The sequence below is a fragment of the Pseudophryne corroboree genome, chromosome 4 (genome assembly GCF_028390025.1).
Source record: "Pseudophryne corroboree isolate aPseCor3 chromosome 4, aPseCor3.hap2, whole genome shotgun sequence".
In the NCBI taxonomy this organism is placed as follows: Eukaryota; Metazoa; Chordata; class Amphibia; order Anura; family Myobatrachidae; genus Pseudophryne; species Pseudophryne corroboree.
The window spans coordinates 774,363,658-774,382,799 of record NC_086447.1 but is presented as its reverse complement, the minus strand read 5'-3'; the positions used below and the strand labels follow the sequence as shown (position 1 = coordinate 774,382,799).

The 19,142-nt window shown below is 47.8% G+C and overlaps 1 protein-coding gene across 1 annotated transcript in view; it reads left to right on the top strand.

Annotated features, from left to right (window-relative positions):
* The window catches only part of TRAF5 (TNF receptor associated factor 5), a 192,559-nt gene extending 184,401 nt beyond the window's left edge, over positions 1-8,158 (top strand). The window contains exons 10-11 of the mRNA XM_063918266.1: positions 6,656-6,824; positions 7,412-8,158. Coding sequence (XP_063774336.1) covers positions 6,656-6,824; positions 7,412-7,992 — 750 coding nt within the window. The 3' untranslated portion in view covers positions 7,993-8,158. The remainder of the gene's footprint in view (positions 1-6,655; positions 6,825-7,411) is intronic.
* The last annotated feature ends 10,984 nt before the right edge of the window (positions 8,159-19,142 follow it).

The following is a 19,142-nucleotide window of genomic DNA, read 5'->3' as shown; positions in this document are numbered from 1 at the left end:
CTGGGGTCCACATTAGTACCATGGGGATGTACCAAAGCTCCCAGAACGGGAGGGAGAGCGCGGAGGCTCCAGCAGAACCAATTGACCAAACCTGAGGTCCTCAGAGGCCAAAGTATCGAACCTGTAGAACTTTGCGAACGTGTTCGACCCCGACCAAGTAGCCGCTCTGCAGAGTTGTAATGCCGAGACACCCCGGGCAGCTGCCAGGAAGAACCCACCTTACGAGTAAGGTGGGCCTTAATAGACGTAGGACACGGCCGTAGAATACGCATACTGGATAGTGAACCTGATCCAGCGAGAGATCGTCTGCTTAGAAGCAGGACACCCAATTTTCTAGGGATCATACAGGACAAACAGAGAGTCCGATTTTCTGTGATGAGCAGTCCTCCTCACATATATCTTTAGAACCCTTACAACATCTAAGGACTTTGATGCAATTGAGGAGTTAGTCGCAACTGGCACCACAATAGGTTGGTTGATATGAAATGCCCACACAACCTTCGGAAGAAACTGCTGACGTATCCGAAGCTCAGCTCTATCTTCATGGAAGATCAAGTATGGGCTTTTACATGACAAAGCCTCCAACTCCAACACACGTCTAGCAGAAGCTAAGGCCAACAAAGTGACAGCCTTCCACGTGAGAACCTTGACCTCCAACCTCCTGTAGATGTTCAAACCAGTCCGACTGGAGGAACTGCAACACCACGTTAAGATCCCAGGGCGCCGTAGGCGGTACAAAGGGAGATTGGATGTGCAGAACTCCCTTCAAAAAAGTCTGAGCCTCAGGGAGGGTAGCCAACTGTTTCTGGAAGAAAATGGATAGGGCTGAAATTTGGACCTTTATGGACCCTAACCTCAGGCCCATATCCACACCTGCTTGCAGGAAGAGGAGAAAACGTCCCAGTTGAAACTCCACCATAGGAAACTTCTTGGATTCACACCAAGATACATATTTTTTCCAAATACGATGGTAATGTTTTGACGTTACTCCTTTCCTAGCCTGTATCAGGGTAGGAATAACCTTGTTCGTAATGCCATTCCGAGCTAGTATCTGGTGTTCAACCTCCATGCCGTCAAACGTAGCCGTGTTAAGTCTTAATAGGCGAACGGCCCCTGCTGCAGCAAGTCCTCCCGAAGAGGAAGAGGCCTCGGCTCTTCTAGCAGTAGATCCGCTTACCAAGCCCTTCTTGGCCAATCCGGAGCAATGAGGATTGCCTGAACTCTTGTTCTCCTTATGAGTTTGAGAACTCTTGGAATGAGTGAAAGTGAAGGAAACACGTACACCGACTGGAACACCCACGGAGTCACTAGAGCGTCCACCGCCACTGCTTGCGGGTCCCTCGACCTGGAACAATACTGCCGAAACATCTTGTTGAGACGAGAGGCCATCATGTCGATCTGGGGTACGCCCCAAAGATCTGTTAACTCCTCCAGATGGAGACCCCACTCCCCTGGATGGAGATCGTGTCTGCTGAGGAAGTCCGCTTCCCAGTTGTCTACTCCCGGAATGAAGATTGCAGTCAGCGCCAACGCGTGTTTTTCTGCCCAGAGGATTAATCTTGTTACCTCTGACATTGCAGCTCTGCTCTTCGTTCCACCCTGTCGGTTTATGTAAGCCACTGTCGTTACATTGTCCGACTGCACTTGAATGGCCCGATTTCTCAGAAGATGGGCCGCTTGGAGAAGACCATTGTACATGGCTCTTAGTTCCAGAATGTTTATCGGCAGGCCGGCTTCCAGACTTGACCACCTTCCTTGGAAGATTTCTCCTTGAGTGACTGCGCCCCAGCCCAGGAGACTTGCATCCGTGGTTAGAAAGATCCAGTCCTGAATCCCGAACCTGCGGCCCTCCAGAAGGTGAGGTAATTGCAGCCACCAGAGGAGTGAAATCCTGACCTTTGGCGGCAGACGTATTCTCTGGTGCATGTGTAGATGGGATCCCGACCACTTGTCCAGGAGATCCAGTTGGAAGGACCGAGCGTGAAACCTCCCATACTGCAGAGCCTCGTAAGAGGTCACCATCTTCCCCAGAAGGCGACTGCACTGATAACCGACACCCGGGCTGGCTTCAGGACATCCCAGACCATTGTTTGTATCACCAACGCTTTCTCCTCCAGAATAAACACCCTCTGCACTTCCGTGTCGAGGATCATTTCCAGAAAGGACAACCTCCCGGTTGGTTTCAAATGTGATTTTGGAAGATTCAGGATCCAACCATGTTCCCTGGGAAGCTGGGTTGTGAGAACTATGGACCGTAACAGCTTCTCCTTGGACGATACCTTTATCAGCAGATCGTCCAGGTATGGAATTATGTTCACCCCCTGTCTGCGGAGGAGAACCATCGTTTCCGCCATCACCTTGGTGAATACCCTCTGTGCTGTTGAGATGCCGAATGGCAGGGCCTGGAACTGAAAATGACAGTCAACAGTGCGAATCGGAGATGAGCTTGATGTGGCAGCCAAATCGGAGTGTGGAGGTACGCATCCTTGATATCCAGGGATATCAGTAATTCCCCCTTGTCCAGACCTGATATCACTGCCCTTAGAGACTCCATTTTGAACTTGAACTCCCTCAGAAAGAGGTTTAGTGATTTGAAGTTCAGAATGGGCCTGACTGAACCATCCGGTTTCGGTACCACAAAAAGGTTTGAATAGTAACCCTTGTTTTACATCTGGGGAGGAACTGGTACAATAACCTGTGCCTCCATCAACTTCTGGATGGCTCCCTGTAGGATAGCCCTGTTTGCCAGCAAAGCTGGCAAGCCTGACTTGAGAACTGGTGAGGGAGATCTTGAAATTCCATCCGGCACTCCTGGGACACAATATTTTGTAGCCAGGGCGACACCCAGACGTGACTGAAATGTCTGAGTCTCACCCGCACCGGCCCTACCTCCAGGCCACATGGTCCACTGTCATGCTGAGGACTTTGGCGTACCTGAAGCTGGTTTCTGTTCCTGGGAACCCGCAGCAGCAGGTTTCTTGGATTTTGGTCGACCTCCTCTAAAGACGGTGTTGGACGGTTTGGCCTTTCTTGGTTTAGCAACCCGAATGGACTGTGATGCAGTTGAAGAAAAAGGTTTCTTTGTAGCAGGTGCAGCTGAGGGAAGAAAAGGTGACTTACCCGCTGTAGCCGTGGAGATCAACGCATCCAGCGCTTCCCCAAAGAGAGCCTGACCTGTGTAGGGTAGGGTCTCCACACCTCTCCTGGATTCCGCATCGGCAGACCACTGGCGCAGCCACAGTCCTCGACGAGCTGAGACAGACATGGAAGAAATTCTTGCAGCCATTGATCCCAGGTCTTTCATGGATTCCACCATAAATCCTGCAGAATCCTGAATGTTACGTAAAAACAATTCAACGTCACTTTTATCCATTGTATCCAAATCCTCAAGTAATGTGCCTGACCACTTTACTATAGCTTTGCAAATCCATGCACAGGCAATAGTAGGACGTAGTATCGCTCCTGAAGCGATAGTATCAATTTTGGATTTGAGCGTAGTATCAATTTTGCGATCAGCCGGCTCCTTTAAGGCGGTAGATCCTGGAACCGGTAAAACCACCTTTTTAGAGTGTGGATACAGATGCGTCCACTATGGGTGGGTTTTCCCATTTCTTTCTGTCCTCCTCAGGGAAGGGAAAAGCAACCAGAACCTTCCTAGGGATCTGGAATTTTTTCTCAGAGTTTTCGCATGCTTTTTCAATAATAGCATTTAATTCTTTGAACGCAGGGAAGGTTAGTGAGGCTTTCTTGTTCTCAGTGAAGTAAGCTTCCTCAACCTGCTCAGGTGTTGTGTCTGCAGTATTCAACACATCTCTAATAGCCTCTATAATCAACTGCACCCCTTTAGCAAGAGATGCAGCCCCCCTGAGCACATCCCCCATCACCATTTGTCGTGCCAGAGTCGGTATCCGTGTCATCTTGCATAATCTGGGCAAGAGCACATTTGTGGGAACCTATAGAGGGGGGTCCTGAGGTAACAGAACCGGACCAAACTGCCATAGAATTCTGTAAAACCTGAGATGCAGATTCATTCTGTGCAACCCTAATAGAGATCTGAGAAATCATAGATTTGATAGAGGATAACCATTCAGGCTCCCTTGCTGGTATCTGCGCTAAAACAGTGCAATCATGATTACATGGAATGGGATCATCCTGAGAGGACATACGCTCAGCCGCATATGACACAGAGTCCCTCAACATAGCTAACTAAAGACCCCAACACACACACACACACACACACACACACACACACACGAGGTTAGACAGAGTTTCACCCCTGAGAATGGCAAAAGAGACACAGAGTTTGGAGCCAACCCACATACAGCGCTGTTTAGATAAAGGACACCCCTTACCAGTGGCCACTGTGTACTGTAATAGGTTACACAGAACTAATTCACCGCCTCCCCCCCTTCTACAACCCCCTGGTACCGTACAGGATAGCTGGAGTTGCTTGGAGGGACAGCTCTGTCAGCGTCTGTGTAGGCAGGAAAATGGCGCTGAACGCTGCTGGGTCCGCTCTGAGGAGAAGCCCCGCCCCTTGAAGATGGCGCATCTTCCCCCACAAATTCTTTATACTGGCCTGAGGATTCCGTCGCTAGGCGGGGGATTCCGTCCCCTGTTAGTGTCTGAGTGCGGAGGATTCTGACGCTAGCCTGGGGATTCAGTCTCCGGTTACCGTCTGTGACCAGTGTAGGGTATTAAGACGCTGGCTCAGAGCCGACCCTCATAGCCCCAACACTGTGTGCCGCTGAGCCTTCCCAGAGCACAGCCGCTCAGAGCTGCGCTCCTACCCATGTGCCGCCATATCTCGCCATCTTCTGGCTCTGTAAGGGGGTGGTGGCATGCTGCCGGGGTGAGCGATCGATCCCCTCAGGAGCTCAGTGTCCTGTCAGCGGAGATAGTGACTCAGACCCCGCAGGAAAGAATGCAAGGGGAAAGAGGGAGAGGGGGGAGAGAAGGGGGAGGGAGAGAGGGAGACTATGCTGAGAGTGAAGAACTAACCTTTCACCCACTCCAAGATCGTTGTGTATGCAGAGAAGCTGACAGATCAGCTGTAAAGCCTGGCACCCACAAGTGATGGAGGAGACTCAGATTGACATGCCCGCCTGTAGTGTCATCTGGGACAACCGATGCTCCTCACCTCTGGTTTTCGCGGCGGGGCCTTGGAAATAGCAACTTGCCAGATAGCATTACTGTGTCTGGTGGGAAGAGAAGGAAGAGAGTGGTCCCTCCTCCATCTCGGAACCGATGTCCATCACAATGTTCAGGACAGGTGGCGGCTGCGTTGGTTCTGGAGTACTGGTGCGGGCAGCACAGCGTCAAACAATGAGTCAATGTGACTAATTGTAATGCCGGTGGCTGTGGGCCCCCTTCACTGCAGCGGGCCCTGGTGCAATGCTAGTTCCGCCACTGATGGCTGTGAATGGGGAAAAATGGAGGATTCGACTTCCCTCATGCAGCGGTACAGACAGTCACATTAGAATAAAGTAGTATTCTGCTAATTCCTGCAGCTACATCCAGGGCCTTATTATCCTTAAGGCTGACTAGGATGAAACCTAGGAGCCCGTAGGGACTAGGGGCCCATCAAATTCTTTTGCTGAGGCTCGGTTACCTGCGCCCTAGAGCTCCCTGGTTAAAAGCACTTTGCATTCTGCGCCGTAGCAAGGCACACTCGTAGTCAGCTAAGATTTGTTTTGAGACCATGGAAGGAGAAGGGGAGGGGGGCAGCAGACAAATAGTGCACTAGCGCAATTTCAAAAATGAAAAGAAAAGGAATAACGATTGCAATGTGAGAAGAAGAGGTCATCAGACTTTATTTCAACTGGGTACTGGCGTCCATGTGAATACTGAAAGTGTAAATGATGGCATAAGCTCTGCTTCCCATCAGCAGCTGTAGTGCGGTGACAGATTGAAGTGCTGGAGGGGGCACGAAATACCTGAAAGCCTAGATGCCTGGCCATGGGTAATGTGGGCCTGGTTACAACCATTTTGCGTGATGGCAGATTCTGATGAAAAGGTGAGTTTTGAGTAAACGTTTGAAGCTGAGATTGGAGAAAGTCTGACTTGGCAATGGAGTGAATCATAGAGGAGGGGGGGCTGAGCAGGGGAAATCTTAGAGATGGGTGTGAGAAGTAGGATAGATCTAGGTCACAGGTTCTCAAACACGGTCCTCAGGACCCCACACGGTGCATGTTTTACAGGTCTCCTCACAAAATCACAAGTGAAATAATTAGCTCCACCTGTGGACCTTTTAAAATGTGTCAGTGAGTAATTGATACACCTGTGCACTTGCTGCAAAACCTGCAAAACATGCACTGTGTGGGGTCCTGAGGACCGGTTTTGAGAACCACTGATCTAGGTCATATATCAGTCTATCATAATTCTCTGTCTTTCCATCTATGTCCTATCTGTCTCTTCTGAACATCAACTCCTCTTCTGTATAGTAAAGCTTTACTGAAAAATTTGTATACACTGTAGGCATTGTGCGTTCTCCAGATGTTGTGAAACACTTGTCCAAACATGCTTTATTAGCAGCAGGGACACAACATCTGCAGCATCACAAGTTGCTTAGGCTTATCTCTGTGCATCTGTTAAATGTTTGCATGTAGATTTTATGCCCAGTTTGACTAAAAATGTTTCTTTCCATTGTTATTAGACACTTGTCAGTCATGTAGAGAAAGTTTCTTGGCTGGAGGAGCAGGTGATGCAGTTGGTGCAGTTGATTAGTGAAGAACAGAGCCGACATGGTCTGGGGCCATTGATAGAGGCGATAGAAAGTATCAAGCTAACGGTGACCAGCATGGAGAGCTACAAAGACCGACTAGGTATGTTCCCTGGTGTGACATTGAGCAAGCCATTCTGTGTGGCAATTCCATATGAAACAAGCTGCAAATGACCAATATGCCCTAATGTTTAAATATGAACCGTAAAGTTAAAACACATTGTTTGTTTAGTATTAACCTCCAGCTGTGCAAAAAGTACTACCCCCCCCCCCACCTCCACTACAGACAGCTGAATCTTCTCCCATATGCTTAGCACAGGCCCTTAATGGACTCTAAACTTCCCACCTAAAAAGCAGGAAAGTATGGTTTAACATGACCCAGTACCCTGTGACTATCACCAGGGATACAGCTCAGTTTGCCTGCCATTCTTGACCTAAAAACATATGCGGGCCCTGTTGCTCCAGTTGGTATGCATAAGGTAAATGAAGGGAGCCACAGAATATGGACAAGCAGAAGACAGGGAATGGACCCATGTCTGGTGTACCTATCTGGTGTTCTGTGTCATCACGCTGGGGCCATTTAGTGTAAACGGTCTAGGCATGATCTTTTCCACAGCTACATTCAGATGACTTGTAAGTCATTGTATTTAAGAACATCTTTTGAGCACTAAATCTTTAATGTTTCTTCAGATAACCTGGAGGGTCAATTCAGAAAACATGACGTGCAGATTAATAACCATAAAACTCTGATGAGCAGCAATGAAGAACGATTTAGACTTCTAGAAGGGACCTGTTACAATGGGAAACTGATCTGGAAAATCACAGACTACGAGAGAAAGAAAAAGGAAGCAGTGGAAGGTCGCGTGGTTTCTATTTACAGCCAGCACTTCTACACAAGCCGCTGTGGTTATCGTCTGTGTGCTCGGGCCTACCTCAATGGAGACGGCTCAGGTAAAGGTTCCTATTTATCCTTGTACTTTGTAGTCATGAAAGGTGAATTTGACTCCCTTCTGTCATGGCCATTCAAGCAGAAGGTCACATTGATGTTGCTTGACCAAAGTGGAAAAAGGAATCATATATTAGATGTCTTCAAATCTGACCCGTACAGCAGCAGCTTTAAAAGACCCGAAGGGGAGATGAACATTGCTTCAGGGTGTCCTCGCTTTGTGTCTCATGCCCAGCTGGAGAATCCAAGGAATGGCTGCTACATTAAAGATGATACATTGTTTATTAAAGTTGCTGTGGATCTAACAGACCTTGACGAATTATGAAACCAAGAATACTTTCATAGAGTTTTAATTATACATCTATGAATTATACATTTTGTTTGTAAATTTGAGCTTAATATATTGTTAAACTGTAAAAAAATGTTCTTTATAAATTATTATTTTAATAACCATTGCTGTGGATGCAAATGTATAATAAAACTGTCTAAAACAGACCTTTGTAAAGGTACATACACATGGTGAGATTTTGACTAAGTGACAATTTTGACTATGCGATTTCCCGGAGCCCAGAACCACCAATTTTGACTATACATTTACATTTGTTATTTTGACACTGCGATTTTGACTATATACAATATTGACTATACTAGAAACTAGATTGTACACAACACAGTCAAATTTTTTTTTTCTTGCAATACCGACCCCACAGGAGTGCGCATCGGTATCGCAAGCTGTATACACACGGTGCAATATGTGCTAACTTTTCTTACAATTTTGACTATATAGTCAAAATCGGAAGCACACATCGCACCAGGTGTATGCATCTTAACATTACGGGACAACAAACAAATTAGCACAAGAAAACGGTGCGTGTATAAAATAGTAGAAATCAGATCACAATTAACTTCTAATACATTAATGCAGGAAATACAATGTATCTACTTGAAACAGAATCCGTTCTGAAGTAATTAAAGTATCAGTTGTCTGTATTGCTGTGCTTAGTTGTAAACATCACCCATATGGTGACAGCTTCCCAGGCCTATGTGATTGTCCACAACCTATATATGAGTAGGATATGAACCAAGAAGCTAAACCAGAACAAACTGCTCTCGGGAGAGTGCAGTGAGAAATCCTGATGCATTTCAATTCAAGGAACTTTTCTCGAGGATAGTCAGCCCACACGTTTGCTGGTGTAACGCTTTTCAGATTTTTTTGTTTCTGTCTCATGTTTTCATCACTTATTAAGCTCAGTAAAGTGCATGGAAATTTAGCCATCTATTATGGATCAGCCTGTAATCCTGAAAGGTGCACAAACACTATTTCTCCATACATTTTCTTTCTGGTATTTGTGGAGACTCATTTCTCAACATTTGTATGTATTCATTCTGGTAACCAGACTGTTCGGTGAGACCCATTCTAAATTTGAAATCCTTGAACACTTATATAAGGAAGTTCAAGTTCAAAATGGAATCGCTCAGGGCGGTTATTGCAAGCCTGGAAGAGGGGGATTATATGGTATCACTGGACATCAAGGATGCTTACCTACATGTCCCCATTTACCCACCTCACCAGGAGTACCTCAGGTTTGTGGTACAGGACTGTCATTACCAATTCCAGACGTTGCCGTTTGGTCTGTCCACGGCACCGAGGGTATTTACCAAGGTAATGGCCGAAATGATGATACTCCTTCGAAAGAAGGGAGTTATAATTATCCCGTACTTGGCCGAACTCCTTATAAAGGCAAGGTCCAAGGAGCAGTTGTTAGTCGGAGTAGCACTATCTCGGGAAGTGCTACAACAGCACGGCTGGATTCTGAATATCCCAAAGTCGCAGCTGATTCCTACGACGCGTCTGCTGTTCTTGGGCATGATTCTGGACACAGAACAGAAGAAGGTGTTTCTCCCGGAGGAGAAGGCCCAGGAATTGTCATCTCTGGTCAGGGACCTCCTGAAACCAAAACAGGTGTCGGTGCATCACTGCACGCGAGTCCTGGGAAAGATGGTAGCTTCTTACGAAGCAATTCTCTTCGGCAGGTTCCATGCAAGGATCTTTCAGTGGGATCTGTTAGACAAGTGGTCCGGATCGCATGTTCAGATGCATCGGTTGATCACCCTGTCCCCGAGGGCCAGGGTGTCTCTGCTGTGGTGGCTGCAGAGTGCTCATCTTCTCGAGGGCCGCAGATTCGGCATTCAGGACTGGGTCCTGGTGACCACGGATGCAAGCCTCCGAGGTTGGGGGGCAGTCACTCAGGGAAGAAACTTCCAAGGACAGTGGTCGAGTCAGGAGACTTCCCTACACATAAATATTCTGGAACTAAGGGCCATTTACAATGCCCTAAGTCAAGCAGAACCCCTGCTTCAAAACCAACCGGTGCTGATTCAGTCAGACAACATCACGGCGGTCGCCCATGTAAACCGACAGGGCGGCACAAGAAGCGGGATGGCGATGGCAGAAGCCACAAGGATTCTTCGATGGGCGGAGAATCACGTGCTAGCACTGTCAGCGGTGTTCATTCCGGGAGTGGACAACTGGGAAGCAGACTTCCTCAGCAGGCACGACCTCCACCCGGGAGAGTGGGGACTTCATCCAGAAGTCTTCAAGCTGATTGTAATCGTTGGGAAAGGCCACAGGTGGACATGATGGCGTCCCGCCTCAACAAAAAGCTAAAAAGATATTGCGCCAGGTCAAGGGACCCTCAGGCGATAGCTGTGGACGCTCTAGTGACACCGTGGGTGTACCAGTCGGTTTATGTGTTCCCTCCTCTTCCTCTCATACCAAAGGTACTGAGGATAATAAGAAAGAGAGGAGTAAGAACTATACTCATCGTTCCGGATTGGCCAAGAAGAACTTGGTACCCGGAACTACAAAAAATGATCTCAGAGGACCCTTGGCCTCTGCCGCTCCGACATGACCTGCTACAGCAGGGGCCCTGTCTGTTCCAAGACTTACCGCGGCTGCGTTTGACGGCATGGCGGTTGAACGCCGGATCCAAATGGAAAAGGGCATTCCAGATGAAGTCATTCCTACGCTGATAAAAGCTAGGAAGGATGTGACAGCAAAACATTATCACCGCATATAGCGAAAACATGTTGCTTGGTGTGAGGCCAGGAAGGCCCCAACAGAGGAATTTCAGCTGGGTCGATTTCTGCACTTCCTACAGTCAGGAGTGACTATGGGCCTAAAATTGGGATCCATTAAAGTCCAGATTTCGGCCCTGTCTATTTTCTTTCAAAAAGAACTGGCTTCACTGCCTGAAGTTCAGACGTTTGTTAAGGGAGTGCTGCATATTCAGCCCCCTTTTGTGCCTCCAGTGGCACCTTGGGATCTCAACGTTGTGTTGGATTTCCTAAAATCACATTGGTTTGAGCCACTTCAGACCGTGGAGTTGAAGTATCTCACGTGGAAGGTAGTCATGCTGTTGGCCTTGGCCTCAGCTAGGCGTGTGTCAGAATTGGCGGCTTTGTCCTGTAAAAGCCCATATCTGATTTTCCATATGGACAGGGCAGAATTGAGGACTCGTCCCCAATTTCTCCCAAAGGTGGTATCAGCGTTTCATTTGAACCAACCTATTGTGGTGCCTGCGGCTACTCGGGACTTGGATGATTCCAAGTTGCTGGACATAGTCGGGGCCCTGAAAATCTATGTTTCCAGGACGGCTAGAGTCAGAAAAACTGACTCGCTGTTTATCCTGCATGCACCCAACAAGCTGGGTGCTCCTGCTTCAAAGCAGACTATTGCTCGCTGGATCTGTAGCACGATTCAACTTGCACATTCTGCGGCTGGACTGCCGCATCCTAAATCAGTAAAAGCCCATTCCACGAGGAAGGTGGGCTCTTCTTGGGCGGCTGCCTGAGGGGTCTTGGCTTTACAACTTTGCCGAGCTGCTACTTGGTCGGGATCAAACACTTTTGCAAAATTCTACAAGTTTGATACCCTGGCTGAGGAGGACCTTGCCTTTGCTCATTCGGTGCTGCAGAGTCATCCGCACTCTCCCGCCCGTTTGGGAGCTTTGGTATAATAAGTTATTGCTTAACTATAGGGTTATTGTTATGAGCCATCAGTTGAATGAGGCTCAGTTGTTGTTCATACTGTTAACTGGGTATAGTTATCACAAGTTGTACGGTGTGATTGGTGTGGCTGGTATGAGTCTTACCTTGAATTCCAAATCCTTTCCTAGTAATGTCAGCTCTTCCGGGCACAGTTTCCCTAACTGAGGTCTGGAGGAGGGGCATAGAGGGAGGAGCCAGTGCACACCAGATATTGGGGGTCATTCCGAGTTGTTCGCTCGCAAGCTGCTTTTAGCAGCTTTGCACACGCTAAGCCGCCGCCTACTGGGAGTGAATCTTAGCTTATCAAAATTGCGAACGAAAGATTAGCAGAATTGCGAATAGACACTTCTTAGCAGTTTCTGAGTAGCTCCACACTTACTCGGCATCTGCGATCAGTTCAGTGCTTGTCGTTCCTGGTTTGACGTCACAAACACACCCAGCGTTCGCCCAGACACTCCCGCGTTTTTCCCAGAAACGGTAGCGTTTTTTCGCACACACCCTTAAAACGGCCTGTTTCCGCCCAGAAACACCCACTTCCTGTCAATCACATTACGATCACCAGAACGAAGAAAAAACCTTGTAATGCCGTGAGTAAAATACCTAACTGCATAGCAAATTTACTTGGCGCAGTCGCACTGCGGGCATTGCGCATGCGCATTAGCGACTAATCGCTCCGTTGCGACAAAAAAATACCGAGCGAACAACTCGGAATGACCCCCATAGTACCTAATCTTTCTTTTAAGAGTGCCCAGTCTCCTGCGGAGCCCGTCTATTCCCCATGGTCCTTACGGAGTACCCAGCATCCACTACGGACTACGAGAAATAGAATTACCGGTGAGTAAATTCTTATTTTCGATTATTTATAATCAATGTAATAGGCAAAACCAGTGCTGGTGGCTGCCAATCATAAAATATGTGGTCAAACAGAAGCAAATCCTGTCCTGCACCACACAATTGAACCTAAGGATGACATATAAACACCATTTACTTCAATTTAATATTTATTCTATATCTCTCAAGAAAAAACGTTTGGCCTAGGGGTGCCGTGAAAAAAATTCTGATACTCTAGGGCGCCGTGATTCAAAAAAGTTTGGGAACCACTGCCTTAGTATAAGGATAACTGGAACGCTTATGTTGATACTTTGTTTATGAGTACAAATAAATCCTTTGGTGGACCACACAAATTCAGTGATTCCTCAAAGAATAAAAGCGATAACTTCTCATGGTGTAAATCAGGCAAAAATGAGTGTAACACAATTCATTGAATAAGAGTACTTTGTACCATAAATGGCATATAAATAGGCACATGTATCAGTGTCAGGATGAAGTGGTAAACTCCTCAGTCTTCCATTTGTTCTGTCGGTGCTTTTTGGTCTGAGGGGAAGGCTCACCTTTCCCTATTGGGCATTTGAAAAGGCACACGTTTCAGCATCCGAGGTAATGTTTTGTTCCGAGGAGTAGACCTCCTTTCTGAAACCGGGATGTCTTGCACCAGGTCCTCATTGGTAGTGGCATCTCTACAACCGTCAACACTTTTTGACTCTAAAGGTCTTTTTCAAGGTGCCTTTAGTGTGCCTTGAGTGCCTTGGTGGGGAGCCCCTTCTCGAGGGCTGTGTTTCCCAACCTCTGTCCTCAAGGCACACTAACATTCCAGGTTTTAAGGATAGCCATACTTGAACACAGGTGACTTGATTAGTACCTCATTACCACTCTGACTTTTAAGGGCCCCATGCAGTAGTACAATTTGACACGATTTCATACAATTCCGATATATCCGTCTGATATATTGTATGAAATTGTGTACAATCGTATGTGTTTTAGATTGTATCCAATCTGATGCGCGTCCCCGTGGCTGTCGGATAGGATCCCCTAGGTCGTTGGTGCTGCACTAATGATATATCGAAATTGGATGGAATCGGATGAAAAAAAGTGTGTTTTTTGTGCATGTGATGTAACACAGGGAAGTTTGACTGGCATTCTCAGGACACTCCCAGCCCCCGTAGCCCTCTATCCAGCCCATCAGATATATCTCATGGTACAAATGTATGCCGTATGATATATTACATGTGATGTATAGCGGCTTCATCAATCGCATGCGATATATCTTATGCAAAAATAGTACAAAAGTACCAAATCCTATAGAATCACTCCCGGGACGGTCCCGGGGGAGTTCAAGGAAAATTACATCCGACTTCAGCCTCAGCCATATCGTTGTAGTGTATGGGGCCCTTTAGTGTGCCTTGAACACTGAGGTTGGTAAACACTGCCCTAGAGGTGCAACTTTTGGGAATGACTGCCTTAGTGTGTGTGTGTGTGTGTGTGTGTGTGTGTGTGTGTGTGTGTGTGTGTGTGTGTGTGTGTGTGTGTGTGTGTGTGTATAATATATTCAGCAGCACTCGGGGACTTTCAACGTTCAATGTGTATTTCAAAGTATCACATTAGACACCAGTGTCATATACAGTATATTTATATTTCCCTTACGTCCTAGAGGATGCTGGGATCCATATTAGTACCAGGGGGTATAGACGGGTCCACCAGGAGCCATGGGCACTTTAAGAGTTTGATAGTGTGGGCTGGCTCCTCCCACTATGCCCCTCCTACCAGACTCAGTTTAGAAAATGTGCCCGATGGAGCCGGTCACAGCTAGGGGAGCTCCTAGAGTATCTCTGGTTTTATTATATTTTTAAGAGTAATTAGGCACAGGGAGGCTGCTGGCAACAGCCTCCCTGCTTCGTGGGACTTGGGGGTGGGTCGTGGGGGGGGGGGGGGGGGGGGGGAGTAGTGTCCAACCCTCTGAGGTTAATGGCCACTGTCTCCGCTAACATGACATTAAGCTCCTGAGGGTGATGATCGTTAGCCCACGAGGCGACCGCTCACTCCCGCAGCATGCCGCCACCCCCTAATAGAGCCATAAGATCGCAGGGAGCCGGTGTGGATGGCAACAACATGGTGGGAGCACAGTTCTAACACTGCGCTCCGGAAGGCTCAGAGGTACTCAAATGCGGCGCTGTGAGGGGCGCACTGGGCCAGTGCAATACCCTTGAAAAACTGGTCACTCAGGCTATCAGGGACTTAGGTACCGCTGCTAGTGCCATTACGTCAGGCCAGTATAAAGATTCAAAGTGCGGGAAGAAGCGCCATGTTTGGGGGCGGAGCGTCTCCTCAGAGCGGACCCAGCAGCTCACCAGCGCCATTTTCTCCCTGCAGAACTACACCAAGAGACGCTGACCTCCACATAACTCCAGCTATCCTGTGCAGTACCAGGGGGTTGCAGGGGGGGGGGGGGTTAATCTGTATATAACTGTGTAGTCTATTAAGGGTGCACAGTCAGAGCCAGGCAGTTATTTCATAACTGCCTACTGGGGCGCTGTGTGTGCTGACTCCATTAACTCTGTGTTTCTCTAAAGGTACTTGGAGGAAACTGTGTCTGACATTTTCCTGTGTGTGTATGTATGCAATTTTCTCACATAACAATGTCCAGGGACTCTGTGTCTTGTGCGGCAGAATATGTATCTTCTCCAGAGGAATCCATTCCCTGTACTCAGGAATGTAATATCATGTCTCAGCCTTCTGCATCTGAGCCACATTGGTTGGCTTCCATTAAGGGAATGTTATCCCAGATTTCTTCTAGGGTAGCCCATAATGAGACTGAAACACAGGTTTTAAGAAAATCTGTGAAGGTTTTGTCTGGTTCTGTCCCCAGTACCTCATCAAAATCCCCAGGTATATACCCAAAGAAATGTGTCCTTGCCCAGATTACGCAAGTCGACACGGATACCGACTCTGACACGGCAGATGGTGATGGGGATATGCGGGGGGTGAGGCTTCCCTTGCTAAAGGGATACAGCTCATGATTGAGGCCATTAGGGTTGTTTTACACATTACTGATAAGGCCCCTGAACAGGTTGAGGAGGCTTATTTCATTTACAACAAGAAGCCCTCCTTAACTTTCCCTGCGTCTAAAGAATTGAACGCATTATTTGAAAAATCCTGGGAAAACCCGAAGAAAAAATTCCAGATCCCAAAGAGGGTTCTTGTCGCTTTTCCCTTCCCTGAGGAGGATAGGAAAAAGTGAGAAAGCCCACCTATAGCTGACGCCTCTGTCTCTAGGCTGTCAAAAAAGCTGGTTTTACCTGTACCTGGGTCTACTGCGTTGAAAGAACCAGCAGACCGCAAGATTGAGACTATGCTCAAATCCATATACACTGCTTCAGGCATGGCGTTAAGGCCTACTATTGCCTGTCCATGGATATCTCAAGCCATAGTAAAGTGGTCAGGCGTATTGCTTGAGGAATTAAATACTATGGATAGAAGTGACGTTGACATGTTTTTACGTAACATACAGGATTGTGCGGGGTTCATGGTGGATGCCATGAAGGACCTGGGTAATCTGACTGAAAGGACATCGTCCATGGCTGTCTCAGCACGCAGGGGACTCTGGCTACGTCAATGGAGAAGTGTGGAGAACCTACCCTTCACAGGTCAGGCACTCTTTGGGGAAGCATTGGATGGGTGGATCTCCACTGCAACCGCTGGTAAGTCAACCTTTCTTCCCTCAGCCACTCAGATGACAAAGAAACCCTTTTCTACGTCCACAATGCAGTCCTTTTCAGACCACAAAGGCTAGAAAGTCTAAACCTACCACTTTCTTCAGAGGTGGTTGAGCAAAATCCAAAAAACCTGCACCCGCAGGTTCCCAGGAACAGAAGCCTGCTTCTGTTTCCTCAAAATCCTCAGCATGATGGTGGACCTAATTGCCTGGAGAACGGGCAGGTGGGAGCGAGACTCAGAAGTTTCAGTCACGTCTGGGAGTCATCCGGCCTGGATCCCTGGGTGCAGGATATTGTTTCCCAGGGGTACAGACTGGAGTTTCAAGAGCTCCCATCTCACAGATTCTTCAAATCAGGCTTGCCAGCTTTGCTAACAGACAGGGCTATCCTTCAGGAAGCCATTCAAAAATTAGTAAGGTCAGATGTCATTGTCCCAGTTCCACCTGATCTGATAAACAAGGGTTGTTATCGGATGGTTCGATCAGGCCAATTTTGAACCTTAAGTCGTTAAACTCTTATTTAAGGGAATTAAAGTTCAAAATGGAGTTTCTGAGAGCGGTGATCTCAGGGCTGGAGGAGGGAGAGTTTCTGGTATCACTAGATATCAAGGATGCATACCTCCACATTCCGATTTGGCCGCTACACCAGGCTTATCTCAGATTTGCGCTGTTGGACTGTCACTATCAGTTCCAGGCGCTGCCATTCAGCCTCTCCACAGCACTGCGGGTGTTCACCAAGGTAATGGCAGAGATGATGATTCTCTGCAAGCAGGGGGTGAATATAATTCCGTATCTGGATGATCTGCTGATAAAGGCATCTTCCAGGGAGAGGTTGTTGCAGTCCATTGCTCTCATGACTCGACTGTTTAGGGAACATGGATGGATCCTGAATCTTCCAAAGTCACATTTGGAGCCGACAAGGAGATGGTCTTTCCTAGGGGTGATCCTTGACACAGGAGTGCAGAGGGTATTTCTACCGGTGGAAAAAGTGTTGGTGATACAAACGATGGTTCAGGATGTCTTGAGACCTGCCCAGTTATCGGTTCATCAGTGCATTCGCCTTCTGGGGAAGATGGTTCCCTCCTACGAGGCTCTACAGCAGGCATTCCCAACCACGGTCCTCAAGGCACACCAACAGTGCAGGTTTTAGTGATATCCAGGCTGCAGCACAGGTTAAATCAAAATAACTGAGCTACTAATTAAGTCACCTGTGCTGAGGCCTGGATATCACTAAAACCTGCACTGTTGGTGTGCCTTGAGGATCGTGGTTGGGAATGCCTGCTCTACAGTGTGGAAGATTTCATGCACGGTCCTTCCAACTGGATCTCCTGGACAAGTGGTCGGGATTTCACCTACACATGCAACAGAGGATAAGTCTGTCGCCAAAAGCCAGGATTTCACTCCTGTGGTGGCTATAGCTGCCTCACCTTCTCGAGAGACGCAGGTTCGGGATTCAGAACTGGATCCTTCTAACCCCGGATGCAAGTCTCAGAGGCTGAGGCGCAGTCACCCAAAGGGAAACCTTCCAAGGAAGGTGGTCAAATCTGGAATCCATTCTTCCAATAAACAGGAACTAAGAGCCGTGTACAATGGTTTTCTACAAGCGGCACACCTTCTACGAGATCAGGCCATTCAAGCACAGTCGGACAATGTAATGACAGAGGTGTTCACGGAAGTAACAAGTCTTTGGGGTGTACCTCAAACAGACATGATGGCTTCCCGTCTCAACAAGAAGCTTCGGAGGTACTGTTCAAGGTCAAGAGACCTGCAAGCAGTGGTGGTGGACTCCCTGGTAACTCCGTGGGTATTCAAGTCAGTGTATGTGTTCCCTCCACTTCCACTCATTCCAAGGATTCTAAAGCTCATAAAGAGAACAAGATTTGAGGTATCCCCATTGCTCCGGACTGGCCGAGAAGGGCTTGGTACGCGGATCTTCCGGAATTACTACTGGAAGGGCCGAGGCCTTCACGAGGACCTTCTGCTACATGGACCATTCGCTTATCAAGACGTACCACGGCTATGTTTGACGGCATGGAGGTTGAGCGCCAGATCTTAGCTAGGAAGGGCAATCCAAGTAAGGTCATTCCTACCCAGATACAGGCTAGAAAAGGAGTAACGTCAAAGCATTACCATCGCATTTGGAAAAAGTATGTATCTTGGTGTGAATCCAAGAAGTTTCCTACGGTGGAGTTTCAACTTGGACGGTTTCTCCTCTTCTTGCAAGCAGGTGTGGATGTGGGCCTGCGTTTGGGATCCATATAGGTACAGATTTTGGCCTTGTCCATTTTCTTCCAGAAACAACTGGCTTCCCTCCCGGAGGTTCAGACTTTCTTTAAAGGGGTCCTGCACGTCCAGCCTCCCTTTGTGCCTCCTACGGCACCCTGGGATCTTAACATGGTGTTGCAGTTCCTGCCATCGAATTGGTTCGAGCCTTTACAGGAGGTTGATGTCAAGTTTCTTACTTGGAAGGCTGTCACCTTGTTGTCCTTAGCTTCTGCTTTGTCTTGTAAAAGCCCCTACTTAATCTTTCAGGAAGATGGGGCTGAGCTCAGGACGCATCAGCAGTTCCTTCCAAAGGTTGTGTTGGCTTTTCATATAAACCAGCCTATTGTGGTGCCAGTGCTACGGACTCCTCAATTCAATGAATGTCCTTGGATGTTGTAAGGGCTCTGAAGATCTATGTGAAGTGGACTGCTTGTCACAGGAAATTTGACTCTGTCCTGTATGTGTCAGGAACTGGTGCAGAATCCGGAATTTGGGATCAGGTACCAAGCGGTTGACGTTACCCAGAACAGAGGCGCGGAGTCTAACACACCGGGAGGTTTTCACCAGGGAACCCCGCAAGGGGATATGGGCTTTGCGGCTCCCGACGTGCA